At 44.0% G+C, this 18,646-nt stretch overlaps 1 protein-coding gene and 1 pseudogene across 2 annotated transcripts; one reads left to right on the top strand and one right to left on the bottom strand.

Annotated features, from left to right (window-relative positions):
• The first annotated feature begins 440 nt into the window (after positions 1 to 440).
• Positions 441 to 13,077, top strand: LOC311135833 (pumilio homolog 3-like; annotated as a pseudogene). Its single transcript, XR_014615422.1, has 15 exons — positions 441 to 504; positions 986 to 1,120; positions 1,431 to 1,569; positions 2,427 to 2,502; positions 4,636 to 4,726; positions 6,395 to 6,461; positions 8,628 to 8,794; positions 9,029 to 9,132; positions 9,244 to 9,322; positions 9,389 to 9,487; positions 9,592 to 9,710; positions 9,822 to 10,077; positions 10,761 to 10,849; positions 11,359 to 11,449; positions 12,576 to 13,077. The product of XR_014615422.1 is annotated as a pumilio homolog 3-like (transcript).
• A 1,264-nt stretch (positions 13,078 to 14,341) lies between these two features.
• Positions 14,342 to 17,154, bottom strand: LOC311135832 (potassium voltage-gated channel subfamily V member 2-like; the record flags this gene model as incomplete). The annotated part of the gene is made up of 2 exons (XM_084169866.1): positions 14,342 to 14,620; positions 15,868 to 17,154. 2 exons carry the CDS (start codon positions 17,152 to 17,154, stop codon positions 14,342 to 14,344), a joined length of 1,566 nt encoding a protein of 521 aa, XP_084025992.1.
• Positions 17,155 to 18,646: the final 1,492 nt, after the last annotated feature.

The following is an 18,646-nucleotide window of genomic DNA, read 5'->3' as shown; positions in this document are numbered from 1 at the left end:
AGCCACAGTACCATATGCCGTATCGTTGTGGTATTGTCCCAATCAAAAACATCCAATGCATTTTACGCCAGTCAGGACGGTTTCTGATTGGTCAGATTGGAAGGCTCATGCCGTAAACCGTTACGTTCAGAACCCATGGTAAGGTACGTAACCGTGTGTATTCTATCTGCTGTGTAGGAACATCTTACAATAATGTTGTTTACATGTTTCTTTTGTCAGTGAAAATATATCTACCAGACATGTTTCATTATTGCACATCATACCTTATCTGTTCAGTTCTCTCTGGCCTACCAGGGTTAGTAGCTAGCTACTGTATTTAGCTGGAAAACACAGCACATGCAGTATACAAGCTGGAACTATGATTAGTACATAATGTAAACTGCAACTACCTACTGATCATGCGGGTTGTCATCTTTCGTTTGAATAGTGAGTTCTTAAAAATGGAACCTAAAAATAAACCCTTTTCCCCTAAAGGTGACAAGAAGTTCATACACAACGGGAAAGGTAAGGGAATTTTTGTTGTTGTTGTTTTTTAAGTGGTTTAATGATGCCCTGGATAAAACAACTTGTAGGCCTAACTGACTAGCTACAAATTCTGTTCAGAAGGTACAAGTAAACCTGGGACCAAACCAACAGGTAAACCACCAGGAAAAAGGCAATTCAAACCACTAGTGGCGCAGTGGTCTAAGGCACTGCATCACAGTGCTAACTGTGCCACTAGAGATCCTGGTTCGAATCCAGGCTCTGTCGCAGCCGGCCGCGACCGGGAGACTCATGGGCGGCGCACAATTGGCCCAGCGTCGTCCAGGGTAGGGGAGGGAATGGCCGGCAGGGATGTAGCTCAGTTGATAGAGCATGGCATTTGCAATGCCAGGGTTGTGGGTTCGTTTCCCACGGGGGGCCAGTATAAAAAATTAATAAAATGTATTCACTAACTGTAAGTCGCTCTTGATAAGAGCGTCTGCTAAATGACTAAAATGTAAATGTAAGACCGGAGGAAATGGGACTCCACAGAAATTCTTGAACAAAAAACCCACAGATGGAAAGTTCACCAAACCCAAAGATGCAAAGTTCACCAAAAAGAGAAAGTTCACTCCTGGGAAGGGCAAGGAAGAGGAAGGTATGAAATGTGTACAGTCTCCAATTCCAACGTTTTTAATAGGCTAACAGTACTTTTTGTATTTATTATGGACCCCCATTAGCTGCTGCCAAGGAAGCAGACTCTTCCTGGGGTCCAGCAACATAAGACAGTTACATACAGTTTAAAATACTACATGACATTACATTTCATAATGGCATGCTGAAGATTTTTTATGGTATTTCATGAAATAGGTATATTTCTTAGATTCTAAGTTGCATGAATCTACATCTACGTATGAATGATCAGCGATCACACTAATGGTGGAATGCTTGTCTGTCTGTTTGCTCAGGTTCTGAGACCAAGAAACCCAAATGGGACGAATTCAAACAGCAGAAGAAGGAACTGAAACAGAACCGGCAGCAGACTGAGAAAAAGGAGAGTTATCAAATAGTGAGCAGAGCCAAGCAGGAGTGGGAGATGGTCAGAAGGTAGGCTAAACCAGCTACTCTATTATACTGAACAAAAATATAAAAGCAACATGTAGTGTTGGTCCCTTATTTCATGAGCTGAAATAAAAGATCCCAGAAATGTTCCATATGCACAAAAATATTGTTTCTCTCAAATTCTGTGCACAAATATGTTTACGTCCTTGTTAGTGAGCATTTCTCCTTTGCCAAGAGAATCCATCCACCTGACAGGTGTTGCATATCAAGAAGCTGATTAAACAGCATGATCATTACACAGGTGCACCTTGTGCTGGGGACAATAAAAGGTCACCAAAATGTGCAGTTTTGTGACATAACACAATGCCACAGATGTCTCAAATTAAGGGAGTGTGCAATTGGCATGCTGACTGCAGGAATATCCACCAGAGCTGTTGCCAGAGAATTGAATGTTAATTTCTCTACCAACCGGCCTCACAACCGCATACCACATGTAACCACGCCAGCCCAGGACCTCCACATCTGGCTTCTTCACATGCGGGATCATCTGAGACCAGCCACATGGACAGCTGATGAAAATTAGGAGTATTTCTGTCTGTAATACTGCCCTTTTGTGTGGAAAAACTCATTCTGATTGGCTGGGCCTGGCTCCCCAGTGGGTGGGCCTATGCCCACCCATGGCTGTGCCCATAGATTAGGGCCTAATTCATTTATTTCAATAGACTGATTTCCTTATGAACTAACTCAGTGAAATTGTTGCATGTTGGGTTTATATTTTTGTTCAGTATAGTTATTGTGCCAGCAGTCTTACAAAACGTCCTTCCTTTTTATTGGGGGAGCGATTAGGTTGCATGTATTTAGACCTGTACTTATTTATTATGTATCCCTTTATTTCAATACAGGAAAGACTGCGACAAAGAGAAGAGGATCAAACTCATGAAAGAGCTTCAGGAACTTGTTAAAGGAAAGATCAAAACAGTGAGTACAGGATGACATTTACATTGCTGAAAGGCAGCATTCAAATCTATAATTTAGATTGTACATTATCGCAATTGACACTGCACAAATTGAGAGCATAGCACAATGGAGGATTTAAATAAGAGGCCGTCTGCGATCTTTTAAGGTACTTACTACTGTATAGTGTCTGTTCCAGGTGTGTAGGAGTCAAGGCACGACTCCAACACCATCATTAAGTTTGCCGATGACACAACAGTGGTAGGCCTGATCACCGACAACGATGAGACAGCCTATAGGGAGGAGGTCAGAGACCTGGCCGTGTGGTGCCAGGATAACAACCTCTCCCTCAACGTGACCAAGACAAAGGAGATGATTGTGGACTACAGGAAAAAAAAAGAGGACTGAGCATGCCCCCATTCTCATCGACGGGGCTGTAGTGGAACAGGTTGAGAGCTTCAAGTTCCTTGGTGTCCACATCACCAACGAACTATCATGGTCCAAACACACCAAGACAGTCGTGAAGAGGGCACGACAAAGCCTATTCCCCCTCAGGAGACTGAAAAGATTCGGCATGGGTCCTCAGATCCACAAAAAATTATACAGCTGCACCATCGAGAGCATCCTGACTGGTTGCATCACCGCCTGGTATGGCAACTGCTTGGCCTCCGACCGCAAGGCACTACAGAGGGTAGTGTGTACGGCCCAGTACATCACTGGGGCCAAGCTTCCTGCCATCCAGGACCTCTATACCAGGCGGTGTCAGAGGAAGGCCCTCAAAATTGTCAAAGACTCCAGCCACCCTAGTCATAGACTGTTCTCTCTGCTACCGCACGGCAAGCGGTACCGGAGTGCCAAGTCTAGGTCCAAAAGACTTCTCAACAGCTTCTACCCCCAAGCCATAAGACTCCTGAACAGCTAATCATGGCTACCCGGAGTATTTGCACTGCCCCCCCACCCCATCTTTTTACGCTGCTGCTACTCAGTTAATTATTTATGCATAGTCACTTTAAGTCTACCCACATGTACATATTACTTCAACTACCTCAACTAGCCGGTGCCCCCGCACATTGACTCTGCACCGGTACCCCCCTGTATATATAGCCTCCCTACTGTTATTTTATTTTACTTCTGCTCTTTTTTTTCTCAACACTTTTTTGTTGATGTTTTATTTTACTTTTTTATTAAAAATAAATGCACTGTTGGTTAAGGGCTGTAAGTAAGCATTTCACTGTAATGTCTGCACCTGTTGTATTCAGCGCATGTGGCCAATAAAATTTGATTTGATTTGATTTGAAAATAAGAATACTGGAAAAGATGGAGACGTGCACACTGTAAAACAAAAAAATAATAAATCCAAAACTGATGCTTGAATGCAAAATAAAGATGTTTATTAAAACATCATGATGCACAAAAAAATCATTGCATAAATGAAAGGTGAAAACAAATATTTTTGCCTCAGGCCATCATCAGTTTGAATGTCGGCACACACGCCTGGCTTCTATTTCAGGATAATTGCATGTCACATGATCAAGAAGGCAACGCATCAGAAAATCTATGAATCAGTGCCTAGTAGAATAGAATGCATGATCTAGATTATATAAAAAAATATACAAAAGCGGACAGAGAAATGTCATCAATTATTGCTTTTACATATACCATGTGAACATTACCTCAGAATAAATAAGATAGGATTGTAAGAGTAGGGAGCTAGAGATACCACTAGATGGGGGTATCGAACACCAATAAGAGGCAAAATACCAGTTACAGAAAACACTTCAATAACAATTCTTCATTCATGCCGAATGGGTGGAGAGTTTTTAAATATAACATCCACCAGCATTCTGTCTGGAGAAGACTAAGTTCAAGATTACCACCCCTACGTGAACGTTTTATCTGTTGTATAGCACATCTTTATTTTGCATTCAAGCGTCAGTTTTGGATTTATTCCTCTTTTTGTTGACAGTGTGCGGTTCTCCATCTCTTACAATAGAGAATTTGCCATCCACTGAAATTAATGGACAGACAATGACTGTCAATACTTGAATACTATAAAACAGTTGAGCACAATAGACATTCAAATTCGTTTTCAGTGCATGACATCCAAATGCTCAACTCAAGTTTGCGGATAAAGTTAACATCCTTTTTCTTATTCAGATAGCATTTGCTCACGACTCCACCAGAGTCCTCCAGTGTTTTATCCGGTTTGGAAACGACAAGCAAAGACAAGTTTTTGATGAACTCAAAGGTCAGTAGTTTGTTAAGCGGTACTGGAGCGCCAAGTCTAGGTCCAAAAGGCTTCTTAACAGCTTCTACTCCCAAGCCATAAGACTCCTGAACAGCTAATCATGGCGACCTGCACCAGGCTGGGAAGACTGAATCTGCAATAGGTAAGCAGCTTGGTTTGAAGAAATCAACTGTGGGAGCAATTATTAGGAAATGGAAGACATACAAGACCACTGATAATCTCCCTCGATCTGGGGCTCCACGCAAGATCTCACCCCGTGGGGTCAAAATGATCACAAGAACGGTGAGCAAAAATCCCAGAACCACACGGGGGGACCTAGTGAATGACCTGCAGAGAGCTGGGACCAAAGTAACAAAGCCTACCATCAGTAACACACTACGCCGCCAGGGACTCAAATCCTGCAGTGCCAGACGTGTCCCCCTGCTTAAGCCAGTACATGTCCAGGCCCGTCTGAAGTTTGCTAGAGTGCATTTGGATGATCCAGAAGAGGATTGGGAGAATGTCATATGGTCAGATGAAACCAAAATATAACTTTTTGGTAAAAACTCAACTCGTCGTGTTTGGAGGACAAAGAATGCTGAGTTGCATCCAAAGAACACCATACCTACTGTGAAGCATGGGGGTGGAAACATCATGCTTTGGGGCTGTTTTTCTGCAAAGGGACCAGGACGACTGATCCGTGTAAAGGAAAGAATGAATGGGGCCATGTATCGTGAGATTTTGAGTGAAAACCTCCTTCCATCAGCAAGGGCTTTGAAGATGAAACGTGGCTGGGTCTTTCAGCATGACAATGATCCCAAACACACCGCCCGGGCAACGAAGGAGTGGCTTCGTAAGAAGCATTTCAAGGTCCTGGAGTGGCCTAGCCAGTCTCCAGATCTCAACCCCATAGAAAATCTTTGGAGGGAGTTGAAAGTCCGTGTTGCCCAGCGACAGCCCCAAAACATCACTGCTCTAGAGGAGATATGCATGGAGGAATGGGCCAAAATACCAGCAACAGTGTGTGAAAACCTTGTGAAGACTTACAGAAAACGTTTGACCTGTGTCATTGCCAACAAAGGGTATATAACAAAGTATTGAGAAACTTTTGTTATTGACCAAATACTTATTTTCCACCATAATTTGTAGGATTTTTAATGAATTTATTTGCAATGTGGTTTTCTAGAGAAAAAAAATCTCAATTTGTCTGTCATAGTTGACGTGTACCTATGATGAAAATTACAGGCCTCTCTCATCTTTTTAAGTGGGAGAACTTGCACAATTGGTGGCTGACTAAATACTTTTTTCCCCCACTGTACATAAAACATGGCGTAATACAGAACGCCAACAGACAGTTACAGCTGAAGGACAGAGCTACATAAAACCGGTGCCCCTGCACATTGACTCTGTACCGGTACCCTCTGTATATAGCCTCCCTACTATTATTTTATTTTACTGCAGCTTTTTTTTTTTTTTACTTAACACTTTTTTTTATTTTCTTAACTGCATTGTTGGTTAAGGGCTTGTAAGTAAGCATTTCACTGTAAGGTCTACACCTGTTGTATTCGGCGCATGTGGCAAATCATATTTGATTTGTTCTGTTCTAATGTTCTGTTATTCCCTGAGTAATGAGTCAGTTGTTTTTGTCATGTCAATCACAATGCTCAATGATGTTATCCTGTTCCGTAGATGATATGGTCGAGCTGAGTAAATCAAAGTATGCCAGAAATATTGTGAAGAAGTTCTTAATGTATGGGTAAGTGAGCCTTTTGCTTTCTAGAAATTTTGCATTTACATAAAGTCGTAGCACTAGCAATACATGTAGTATTTTCATATCTGATATTAGCATTAGATCCTGGCAGGAAAGCTGGCCAAAATAGTCAAAACTAAATAAAAGGGTCATCTTGTTGAATAAATAATCATTGTAAATCTATGCATGATGTACAGTGGGGAGAACAAGTATTTGATACACTGCCGATTTTGCAGGTTTTCCTACTTACAAAGCATGTAGAGGTCTGTAATTTTTATCATAGGTACACTTCAACTGTGAGAGACGGAAAATCACAGAAAAAATCCAGAAAATCACATTGTATGATTTAAGTAATTAATTTGCATTTTATTGCATGACATAAGTATTTGATACATCAGAAAAGCAGAACTTAATATTTGGTACAGAAACCTTTGTTTGCAATTACAGAGATCATACGTTTCCTGTAGGTCTTGACCAGGTTTGCATAGACTGCAGCAGGGATTTTGGCCCACTCCTCCATACAGACCTTCTCCAGATCCTTCAGGTTTCGGGGCTGTCGCTGGGCAATACGGACTTTCAGCTCCCTCCAAAGATTTTCTATTGGGTTCAGGTCTGGAGACTGGCTAGGCCACTCCAGGACCTTGAGATGCTTCTTACGGAGCCACTCCTTAGTTGCCCTGGCTGTGTGTTTCGGGTCGTTGTCATGCTGGAAGACCCAGCCACGACCCATCTTCAATGCTCTTACTGAGGGAAGGAGGTTGTTGGCCAAGATCTCGCGATACATGGCCCCATCCATCCTCCCCTCAATACGGTGCAGTCGTCCTGTCCCCTTTGCAGAAAAGCATCCCCAAAGAATGATGTTTCCACCTCCATGCCTCACGGTTGGGATGGTGTTCTTGGGGTTGTACTCATCCTTCTTCTTCCTCCAAATACGGCGAGTGGAGTTTAGACCAAAAATATATATTTTTGTCTCATCAGACCACATGACCTTCTCCCATTCCTCCTCTGGATCATCCAGATGGTCATTGGCAAACTTCAGACGGGCCTGGACATGCGCTGGCTTGAGCAGGGGGACCTTGCGTGCGCTGCAGGATTTTAATCCATGACGGCGTAGTGTGTTACTAATGGTTTTCTTTGAGACTGTGGTCCCAGCTCTCTTCAGGTCATTGACCAGGTCCTGCCGTGTAGATCCCTCACGATCATTGATGCCGCACGAGGTGAGATCTTGCATGGAGCCCCAGACCGAGGGTGATTGACCGTCATCTTGAACTTCTTCCATTTTCTAATAATTGCGCCAACAGTTGTTGCCTTCTCACCAAGCTGCTTGCCTATTGTCCTGTAGCCCATCCCAGCCTTGTGCAGGTCTACAATTTTATCCCTGATGTCCTTACACAGCTCTCTGGTCTTGGCCATTGTGGAGAGGTTGTGTCTGTTTGATTGAGTGTGTGGACAGGTGTCTTTTATACAGGTAACGAGTTCAAACTAGGTGCAGTTAATACAGGTAATGAGTGGAGAACAGGAGGGCTTCTTAAAGAAAAACTAACAGGTCTGTGATAGCCGGAATTCTTACTGGTTGGTAGGTGATCAAATACTTATGTCAGGCAATAAAATGCAAATGAATTACTTAAAAATCATACAATGTGATTTTCTGGATTTTAGTTTTAGATTCCGTCTCTCACAGTTGAAGTTATGATAAAAATTACAGACCTCTACATGCTTTGTAAGTAGGAAAACCTGCAAAATCGGCAGTGTATCAAATACTTGTTCTCCCCACTGTACATGATTCAACAGTAATCCTTTGTGATCGCATTTAAAATTAATATTGGCGTGCGGCTTGATCTAATCTGTGGTTGAATTTACTGATCATTTGCTTAGAAGACATTAAAAATGGGAATCAAGTCAATAATTCAAAACTCCACTCATTGTAACCTTCTCTGTAATCCTGACCTTGGCTGAAGATACCAGCTGTTTTTGAGAATAATCTGATTTCATGGCTCAGATATTAAAATGAGGGGAAATGTTATCCCAGTATGAAGGCATATCTTGTAGGATTAATATAAAGGTCATAATTTGATTGAGTCTCTACTCACTACTAGTTTATCTGGCATGCAGTGATGTTTACAGATTAAATAAGTAATCTGACGTCAGGTGTGTGTGTATCGTGTCCCACAGGAGCAAAGAGCAGGTTACAGGTGTGATGGTGGGCTTCAAAGTGAGGCAGATGCTGCGTCACTCGGAGGCGTCGTCGGTGGTGGAGTACGCTTACAACGACAAGGCTATCCTCTCTGAGACTCCTGCTCACTGAGGAGCTCTACGGAACCACATTCCAAGTCTTCAAGGTCAGGACACCTCCAACACCTCTCCCACTGTAGCAAAGTGTTGTTCTAAGTAATAGTATAGTTCTAAGCAGTAGTGTAGTTCTTCTCATACACCTCTTCTCTAGTTCAGTGAAAGTCTTGAACAGACTGCATAATCCCGTTACCAATAAATCGTCTTTCTGATTGCTTGTCTCTGAATATCTGCTGGTGTGGATGATATGCAGAATCTTACTGACACTTGGTGTTTGTTCCCAGTCGGCAGTGTGCCCCACGCTAGAGAAGGTGCTGGAGGCTAACCCAGACAAGGTTAATGGCATTTTGGAGGAGATGAAACAGATCCTTACCCCCATGGCCACAAAGTGAGCATTATTGAGCACACACACCTCTAACCCTTCACTCTGCACACAGGAAATGATCAAATAAATCAAAATACTGCTTTTGATTTCTGTCCATGTTATCTTTTCCCACAGAGAGGCTGTGATCAAACATTCTCTGGTGCACAAAGTATTTCTGGACTTCTTCCTGCATGCCCCAGCCAAACAAAGGACTGTAAGTAGAACCACCAATGACTGAATAAATTACTGAATCCTACATTTTGATCATGTGACTTAACAGGAAATGATTGAGTCGATAAGGGAGTCTGTGGTTTATATGGCCCACACCCACGATGGAGCTAGAGTAGAAATGCGCTGCCTGTGGCATGGGACACCTAAGGTGAGTATTCACTTAGGCCTTCTAGAGAGATGATCCTCACCAACCACAGACTAGTGTGTGTCCTGTGCATGTATGTACACTGATTTATTGGTTCTGTCTTTCAGGACAGAAAAGTCATCATTAAAACCATGAAGACGTACATTGAGAAGTTTGCAACGGTCAGCCAACACAACAGACAATTTGATCGCCGCGGTCAGACATGCAAATATGTAAACGTCAGTGTGTGTGGCTGCACTGGGCCTTTAACATACCTTAATTGCTATTGTGAGGCAATTGGACAGAAATGATGAGATGCCATCCATGCTTCATGCTTTATATAGTCTATACTTTAAAGGATCTGTCTCCATCTGACCCTTTGTCCCTGTAGCAAGAAGGACGTTGCCCTTCGTCGTAAGGAGCTCCTGGAGGCGGTGTCTCCGCCTCTGATTCAGCACCTGTGTGACCACGCCCGCACCATGGTGATGGACAAGGCCTCCAGCGTCACCGTTAGTGAAATTCTGGGGTCCGCCATCGGGGACCTGCGTCCTGCCATGGAGGCTGTCGCTGAGCTGGCCGCTGACGACTTCACACCAGGAGGAGTGGAGGGGCAGGTGAGGACGGGACGGGGCGGGTGAGGAGGGGACGGGGGCGTGGTGTGTCATATTAGAGATCCTCCAGTACTTTTTTTACTTTTTAGCCAGTAGTTCTGAAAGTAGCACTCACCAGCCAAATGTGGTCCCCAGAAATGTCATACTACAAGTGCAGATATGTGCACCACATCATTGCGCTCCCTCTCTCTACTGTGTGTGCATTAGCTGTCACCCAAATGGCGAGGGACTGAAGCTCATTGGCTAGAACTTGAATTGCTAGGGGGCTGGCCCACATGGGGGAAAATGTAGGGAAAATGGCGCAGCGCAACTTTCATCAAACTAGAGATTTTGTTGCTAATTTAGGTAAGACAGTAGTTCTGCTCATAGATGATGCATGTATGAACTGCACATTGACACATCCAGGCCAAATCGGGAGGTTTAAAAAATACTTAGTAATTGCAAATGTTCCGGAGCATGTCTTTAAAGTAGGAGAATTAAGTAGTCTCTCATAGGTGAGAATTGCAATTGTTTTGACGTCTCCATTGGGTTAGCTTTTTCAGTCTGTTTGGTCAACTGCGCGATGATTGAACTGGCTTGATATCAGGAACACTTAAAATGGTAAAATCTGTGGTCTCTACTGTCCTCTAGCAAGTGCTTGGTATTCAGTGTGAACATGTTTTCCTCCTCTGTATCCTGTTCTATAGCTGCACATGGCTGAACACCCTGCCGGGCATCTGGTGCTCAAGTGGCTGATCGAACAAGACAAGATGAAGGAGGCCGAGAGAGAGAGAAGGTACGACTGACTGCACAAATATCACCCAACATTTTTATTAAAATAAAATAAAATATGAAGACCTGTAGGCCTGACTGCACAAATATGACCCGCAGGCCTGACTGCACAAATATGACCCGCAGGCCTGACTGCACAAATATGACCTGTAGGCCTGACCGCACAAATATGACCTGTAGGCCTTACTGCACAAATATGACCCGCAGGCCTGACTGCACAAATATGACCTGTAGGCCTGACCGCACAAATATGACCTGTAGGCCTGACCGCCCAAATATGACCCGCAGGCCTGACTGCACAAATATGACCCGCAGGCCTGACTGCACAAATATGACCTGTAGGCCTGACCGCAAAAATATCACCTCACAGTTATGAACTTGATGCGGTATTCTACTCGCAGACAACTGCAAAAATGGCTGTGGACGTGTCCATATTGACTCGGGACTCTATCCTGTATCCCCCTGACCATGACTGTATTGTGATTCTGTATCTTCCTGACCATGTCTCTACAGAGCGTTTCTCCAGGGTCCTGTTGGACAAGGTGGGGATGGACAAGCTAAAGACGTGGGCTGCAGTGAACCGTGGGGCTATCGTGCTCTGCTGGTGAGTACCTCTACACTGTGGGATCCAATTCCTCTACCCAGTCACATATCCAAAACTCTAGCACAATAGACAAATCCTGGAAAGCAAGCAAACTGGTGCTTAACAGTCAAACTAAAATGAGTGTTAATAGATCAGAAATGATTCCAGCTCCTAACGATTTGAAGTTGGCTATATGCTTAGAAATTATCCCTTCTCCTTATTTACAATCCAATCCTTGCAAAACTTGTAAACAAACTGTAACTAGAAGAGTGCTTAGAAATGTGTACCATGACTCTCCGAGCCATGAAAATGGTAATTGAGGACAAACACTTCAGGAATACTAAACACCATCTTTTAACATGAAAAGTTGGAGCATGAGTAAGATTCCTTCGGTCTTCTTAGTTATTTGTCTTCATTTAAACATTAAAATCTTCCCATCACTATGGATTTTCTGCTTGTCATGTCATCCTAGCTGTTTGTTAGTGTAAAGGGAGAATAGGCAGAGGTCAGCTGGGGGTTAAGCATGTTTTACAGGGAGGCTGTGTTTGTATTCATTCTCCATATCACTGGGTGACGTGGGTGAGAAAGGAGCGGGCAGTGGGGCACAGCTGCCCATTGTGAAACAGCAACACAAGCAGTGGATTACGCTTCCTCAATAACTTTGCTTTCGTTTTCTTTTCTGGTTTCTCTGCCACTTCCCTTGTTCCTTTTCACTCTAGCCCCCGCCCCACCCCTTCCTCCATGTCTTGTACCACTGTTCCTCCACTGTCCTTCTGTAATCACTCTAAGACGTTAAACACAGAGATTTGTCTGGTTCTCTTTATAGCTACTATAGTCTGTAACATCAAATGATTTGATTTAATTCTAGCCATTCACTTATTTCTTTGCTATTGATATCCCAAAAATGTTTTTGGGTTAATTTAGTATGGGTAGAAATGTTGTTACTACCCAATAAGAGATGCATGGAAGAACTCCGTTGTTAAATGTGAGGTAGGTGTAAAGGTTACCTTCAACAAGCTATCTTGTTAGGGGGTTAGGGGAGGGTTTGGCCGGCGTAGGCCGTCATTGTAAATACGAATTTGTTTTGACCTGACTTGCCTAGTTAAATAAAGAAAACAATTACTCTTTTTTTTTTTTTTTTTTACAGTCTCCTGAACAGTGCAGATGGGAGTGTTGCCGGGAAGATCAGGGCGGCATTGAAGGCCTACGCTCCGGAACTACAGAAGATCCAGCACTGTAATGGAGTGGAAGCTCTGCTGGAGAAACTGGCCTGATACTGATTCCATGTCACATTTTCAGGTTTCATTACAACAGGTTTATCTGCTGAAAATGACTTCACTGGGGTTTCTATTGTTTTCTCATAGCTATCCATACTGTCCATCCAGTCCTTTGACCTAACCATCCTGGTGAAATCCCTACTATGACATGAAGATGGATGAAAAGAGACGCTGATTTGTACTGCATTTATGTCCAATTAATTTAGGTGTGTTTGTTTGTAAAGCTGTGGAGCAAGTATTTAAATGTAAAAGGCACAGAAATACTGGCAGTGTTTTTGTATAATTTTGTAACTGATCGGTATGAGTTGTACTAGCCAACTGAGGAGCTGGAATTAACTCAAATGTATTATTGCACATCAATAAACTATCCATTGGCAGAGAATGTCAGTAAGCAAATTTCATAATGAATTTTTTCATATATAAATCCAACTATAAATGTTAATCCTGATGGTGTGTGTGTCTGTTGTCACCAAGCTGTGGCCTGACCTATCAGTCTGCTGGAAGCCTGTTCATCTGTGACGGAAGCCTGCATGCTCACTAGCAAATTAATTTAGTGGGCCCTGCTCAGGTTCCATCTGTCCTGGTCTCTGTGATCCGGACGGACCCAGTCAGGCGAGAAACGGCTTATTCCTTCCAGAGACCTCACATTCTTCTAATCAGTTTAGAGGATTATCAATTGCTGCCTGTGTGGCCACTATTTGGGAGGTTTAGACTCATGGCAGTAGTCCGTCTGACTTGCACTACTTTTGAGGATTTTGTTGATCAAGACCAGTGAGAGCTGTGCTGTTATTTTGATTAGGCTCTTTTTAGCAAAAGGTCCAAAGTTTAAGCTAAAGTCTGCTATCTGCTAAGTGGAAATACATTAGCAATGTCTGGGTGGCTGGTGAACCTTGTGGGTGACAATGACAAAGTTGTCATCTACAAATATTTTCCGGAAGAAAATGTTTGCTTATCTAAGAGTACTTGTGAGGTTTTCCAAACATACAAAATCACAGTGACCTACTCTTTTAATCTTCTAGCTAGTGCGGAAACATTGCAAGCTGCTTCTATATTCATAAATCCGCTTTGGGAAGATTCAATCTTACACAGATACCCATACACGGGGTGAGGGGCAGTGTATTTAACCTGTCCGCAGATTCAGATTCATCCAGATGTTGCATTTTGAACATATTATTTCAGACCTGACTGGGTGCTGTTCTGCAGTGGATTATGTCTTCCTGTTGGGATGACATGGCCATAAGGACTGGAGGGGAATGGTGTGGTATAAAAAAGATTTCTTTCAAAGGCCACATTTCTTCTGTATTGAAGTGTAATTGAAGGATAATTTTAACATGGAGAAGGGAATACACATTATTAGGAAAGAATAACGATATATTACTTTGTCAGCAGTATTTTTGCTACAATGCAAGGTTGCACTCAGCTCCTTGGGAGCGTTAATATCCAAGCATGTAATTGCATACAAGAATCTCATGTTTGGCAATGAAACTCATATCGATAGGAGAATCAATTTCTAAAACCTGAATTGAACCATTTATACAGTAAACATAGATGCATAGTAACTCCAGCTCCCTTGGAACCCCACTTGGTAGTGGCACAAGTCACAACATAATTGAATGGAAAGTCTCCCATAGTGCTCTTAAGAACATTCACCAGTGTGTCTATGGACCCCATCGTCACAGCATTCGGTTAACTTCCTGGCCGCCCTCTTGGTGAACCTGACCTTGCCCCGAGCCTTCACTGTGGAGGTGTACTCCTGAGACTTCAGCTTGGTGTAGTAGTCTGAGAACTTGTTGTACAGGATGGAGATGGGCATGCCGTTCAAAATGACGCCAAAGGAGATGCAGGTGAAAGCAAACAGCCGGCCCAGGATGGTCTCTGGAAACATGTCTCCATAGCCCACAGTAGAGATGCTCACCTGAGGGAGGGAGAAGGCCAATGGTCATTTTATTTGTAAACATTAACCTAGTCTCTACTGAACTTGCTAACATTGCCAGGACCTGAGCCCTGAGTTGACCCTTCATGATATGTGTGTCTGAGTGCCACAGTCTGCTCACGACAGGCCTGGGAGAAGGTCAAGGAGAGCCCATGTGAAAAGCTTTGTTTGGAGGATTAAATCGAGGGGAGGGCAAGTGAAGTAGTGCGTTTCTGGGGCTATATTCGCCGTCCGCCTGAAGGCTGTTGAATAATTGTTTAATGGAATTACAGAACTAAGGCACTAGGTTGGTCTACAGTGAATGGACATAGGACATGCATGTCCTCATCTAACGCCTTCAATTAATTAAGGTGGAAGTGCCTCAAGGGAAATCCTTAAATACCTTTCCCCTGGCAGAGTCCAGCCCTCCTTAATACCATTGTACATGTATGTACACTGAGTGTACAAAACATTAAGAACACCTTCCTAATATTGAGTTGCGCTGCAGCATTGCAGTTGTTGACACAAACCGGTGAACCTGGCACATGCTACCATACCCCGTTCAAAGGCACTTAAACCTTTTGTCTTGCCCATTCACCCTCTGAATGGCACACGTCGCAGTTGTCTCAAGGCTTAAAAATCATTATTTAACAAGTGAGGGATCATAGCTTTCACCTGGTCAGTCAGTCTATGTCATGGAAAGAGCAGGTGTTTTTAATGTTTTGTACACTCAGTGTATATTTTAGGCATGGGAAAATAGCTTCCACATCGGCTCTAAATAAACAAGGTCAGGACATCAGTGCAGGACAGGCTACTTGCAATGTGAAAGTCTCTTGAAGGTAACGGTGATAATAGGCTACTGTAGCCGACGGGTGTGATGAAGCGATCTATTTCTGGCAGCATGTTGGCGACCTTGGCCTACTTTAGTTCTGGGTGGAATTGAAATGTCAGTGAGCAGACATTATCAGAATCTGCAGGTAACAATTAATCAATGTTGCTCCATGTTGTGTAAAACCCAATGGTGTGTGTTGTCAACAGTACCACATAAACAGATACTCAGACTGCAGAGAAGGGCCAGAATGGGAAGAATAATGACAGTCCAGGATTTGCAAATTATTTTAATATACCAGTTACTTACTGGGACATAACAGTACAAACATTTCAAAATAAAGAAACTAATCAATTAAGTAATACAGTAATCTTTAGCCAATTACTTATAATGACCAATGAAATAGAATGGGATGACTTACAGCTGCCCACCACCATGCCTGAGGGATGCTGGTGAAGTTGGTCTGATGAACGTCATGCTCCACCGTGTACACCATGGCAGAGAAGGTGAGGATTCCCATGGCGATGAAGAGTAAGAGGCAGCCCACTTGCTGGTAGCACTGGCGCAGCGTGAAGCCGAACGCCCTCAGCCCCATAGAGTGACGTGCCAGCTTCAAGACACGGAAGATCCTCATCAGACGCATGATTCTCAGAACCTGGCCCAATTTGCCCACTCGGCCCACCGTCTCGATGTCTTGGTGCTTCCCGTAGTCGTCGTTCTCGAAGCACTCCAGCACCAGCTGCAGGTAGAGGGGTAAGATAGCGATCAGGTCCACCCCGTTCAGGACGCTTTTCCCGAAGCGCAGCAGGTCCGGCGTGGACACCAGACGCAGCAGATACTCCATGGTGAAGAAAGCGATGCAGAAGGTTTCCACATACTCCCCGTAGGTCTTCCCACTCAGCTGTCCCGTGGTGGTGGTATACTGCATCTCCTCCACCGTGTTCAGCGTCATGGCCACCAGGGACATCAGCACGAAGAAGCTGGAGGCCACGGCCATGAGCTTGGCGGTGACCGAAGAGAAGGGCTTCTCCATCAGGTTCCAGATGATGCGACGCGTCTGGCCCAATGCCATCCCGTGGAACAGCTCCTCATTCTCCTCCATCTCCACCTCTGCCTCCAGCTCCCGCTGGATCTTCAGCTGCTCGCTGAGCTCGTCCTGGCGCTCCTCAAAGGAGATTCGGCAGCAGCGGTGTGCGTTCTTGATCCTCACGCCCCAGTAGTTGATCTCCTCCAGGAAGTTCCTGGGACACAGCTCGTCCTTGATCCAGAGGACGCCCGTCCGGTAGAAGTTGAAAATGTTGTGGAAGATGTCTGGGTCTCTGTCGAAGAAGAACTCGTTGTTCTGGACAATATAGTCATCACACAGGTCCAGCTTCCTGTTGTGGTCCGTGTAGGTCGCCAGGCGGCCGATCCTGGTCTTGGGATACTTGGCAGCCACCCTGTAGGAGATCTGATACACCGTCCCACCCACGTTGATGTTCAGCATGTAGTTCTTCCCAGGAAATGAGAGGCCTCTTGTCGGGTATGCCATTACATCTTCATACTCTGCGTAGAGGTCTCGGCTGAGCTCTTGCATGGAGTTCCATGGTTTCACCAAGTTGTTCTGGGTGAAGGGAATATTGTGGTCCTTCTCTGGGTCCTTGTATGTGGGGCCTGTCCCCCCCACTTTGTAGTTGGGGAAGAGGCTCTGTCTCCTTTTCTTGAGCATCCCGGAGGTTTGCGCTAGGACCTGGTTAGATGCGGCGGCTCACTGAGTGGTGTGGAGGCATTACCACAGGTCTAATACCCTCTCCTGAGTAACTCACAGAAGTATACCAGCAGAGAGAGAGAGAAACAACCCTGACCGTCTAATGTTGCTGACTGAGAGGATCAGGGTGCTTTAGGTTTTAAATACTATTATCCTCTTCCAGTCCCTTTCCCCTATTCTCTCTCGCTCGCTCTCTCTGGCTCAATAGGTCTCTCTCCCCCCACCCTGACGTCTTTAATTTGCCTTACGTTCACAGATCAAGTTCCCTATCCAGAGCAGGGGACGCTCTGTGCTGTATTATGAACCATCGCTGACTTCCTGGTTAGTAGTAAAGAAAGGTTGAAGATGCAGCATAAATTCATCTTGAGTTTCAATGATTTTAACACTATCCCATCCTGTTATGTCAGCTAATGTCCAGTGTTTCCAGATTTCTTTGAAATATGACCTATAATTAATTACAATGAGTGAAATAGTTTCTTCCAAATATGTTATGTTAAAAAGCAGCTTTTCTGTGTTTTAACAGTGTGGGCATATACCGGTCATTAAAAATATTAATGTGAATAGACCACTGATTGGCCATAAACTTTCAAAGTGATATTTTCACTGGACATTTACTTTAACAGCTCTTTACTGCAGAAATTGATATAAGTCCTAAGGAAATCTTTCCGGTCATCTCATGAGACGTGCTTTCAACTTACGCTGCAATACATGCAGCTGCTAATAGTTTAAAAAATATATAATATGTGGAGTATTATAATCCTAGAGGCACGATAACACACCTCAGGCCTGATGTCTACTGGCATGAACATGCAGACCGGAGTCCGGTGGAGGCAGGACAACTCCAGCAGATGCGGCCACCTGCACTGTATGCGAATTCACTGCTCGCCACCAAGTGGCTCCAACCACTCTCTCCCATGCAAATAGCTGAATGGCAAATTCCTACACCGTTTATTACCTGCAATGAAACTTTCCTGTGACCCTTTAATCCAATCGGTGGCAAACAAACTAGTTTAAAAGTGCTCTTAAGGAACCTGCCCTAGCGTTTGTGTAAATTCAGTTTCAACCACATTCCTTGTGTGCTTAATCCAGTTAGCCTTTTTGCTGTACACACACAGTCCTGCCCTCCACTGAAATGCAAATATTAGCTTGAAAGACTGATGATCAACCTCCAAGACATTTTTTCATAAGGGAAGGTGGGGGGGCTGAACACTGTTGGTTGCCCGGCAGTATTGGATGGGTTGTCTTTGGGATTACGATGCTGTGCATGATTTCCTGTACATCAAAGCTGAATCTACTGCCACCTGCCTCTGCAATTGTTATATCAGGCACAGCTCAAAATGCAGTTGAAATAGGTTGTCAATCATTAAATGGTGAAGCAATGCACTATTGAATAGCTACTAGGGCCACTACCTTAGTCCTTCAAAAAACCTTCTACACCCTAGGCTGTTTAGAT

Source organism: Coregonus lavaretus (assembly GCF_964263955.1).
Source record: "Coregonus lavaretus genome assembly, chromosome: 10".
Classification (NCBI taxonomy): Eukaryota; Metazoa; Chordata; class Actinopteri; order Salmoniformes; family Salmonidae; genus Coregonus; species Coregonus lavaretus.
The sequence above is the reverse complement of the archived record's forward strand: the minus strand, read 5'-3'. Positions and strand labels throughout refer to the sequence as shown.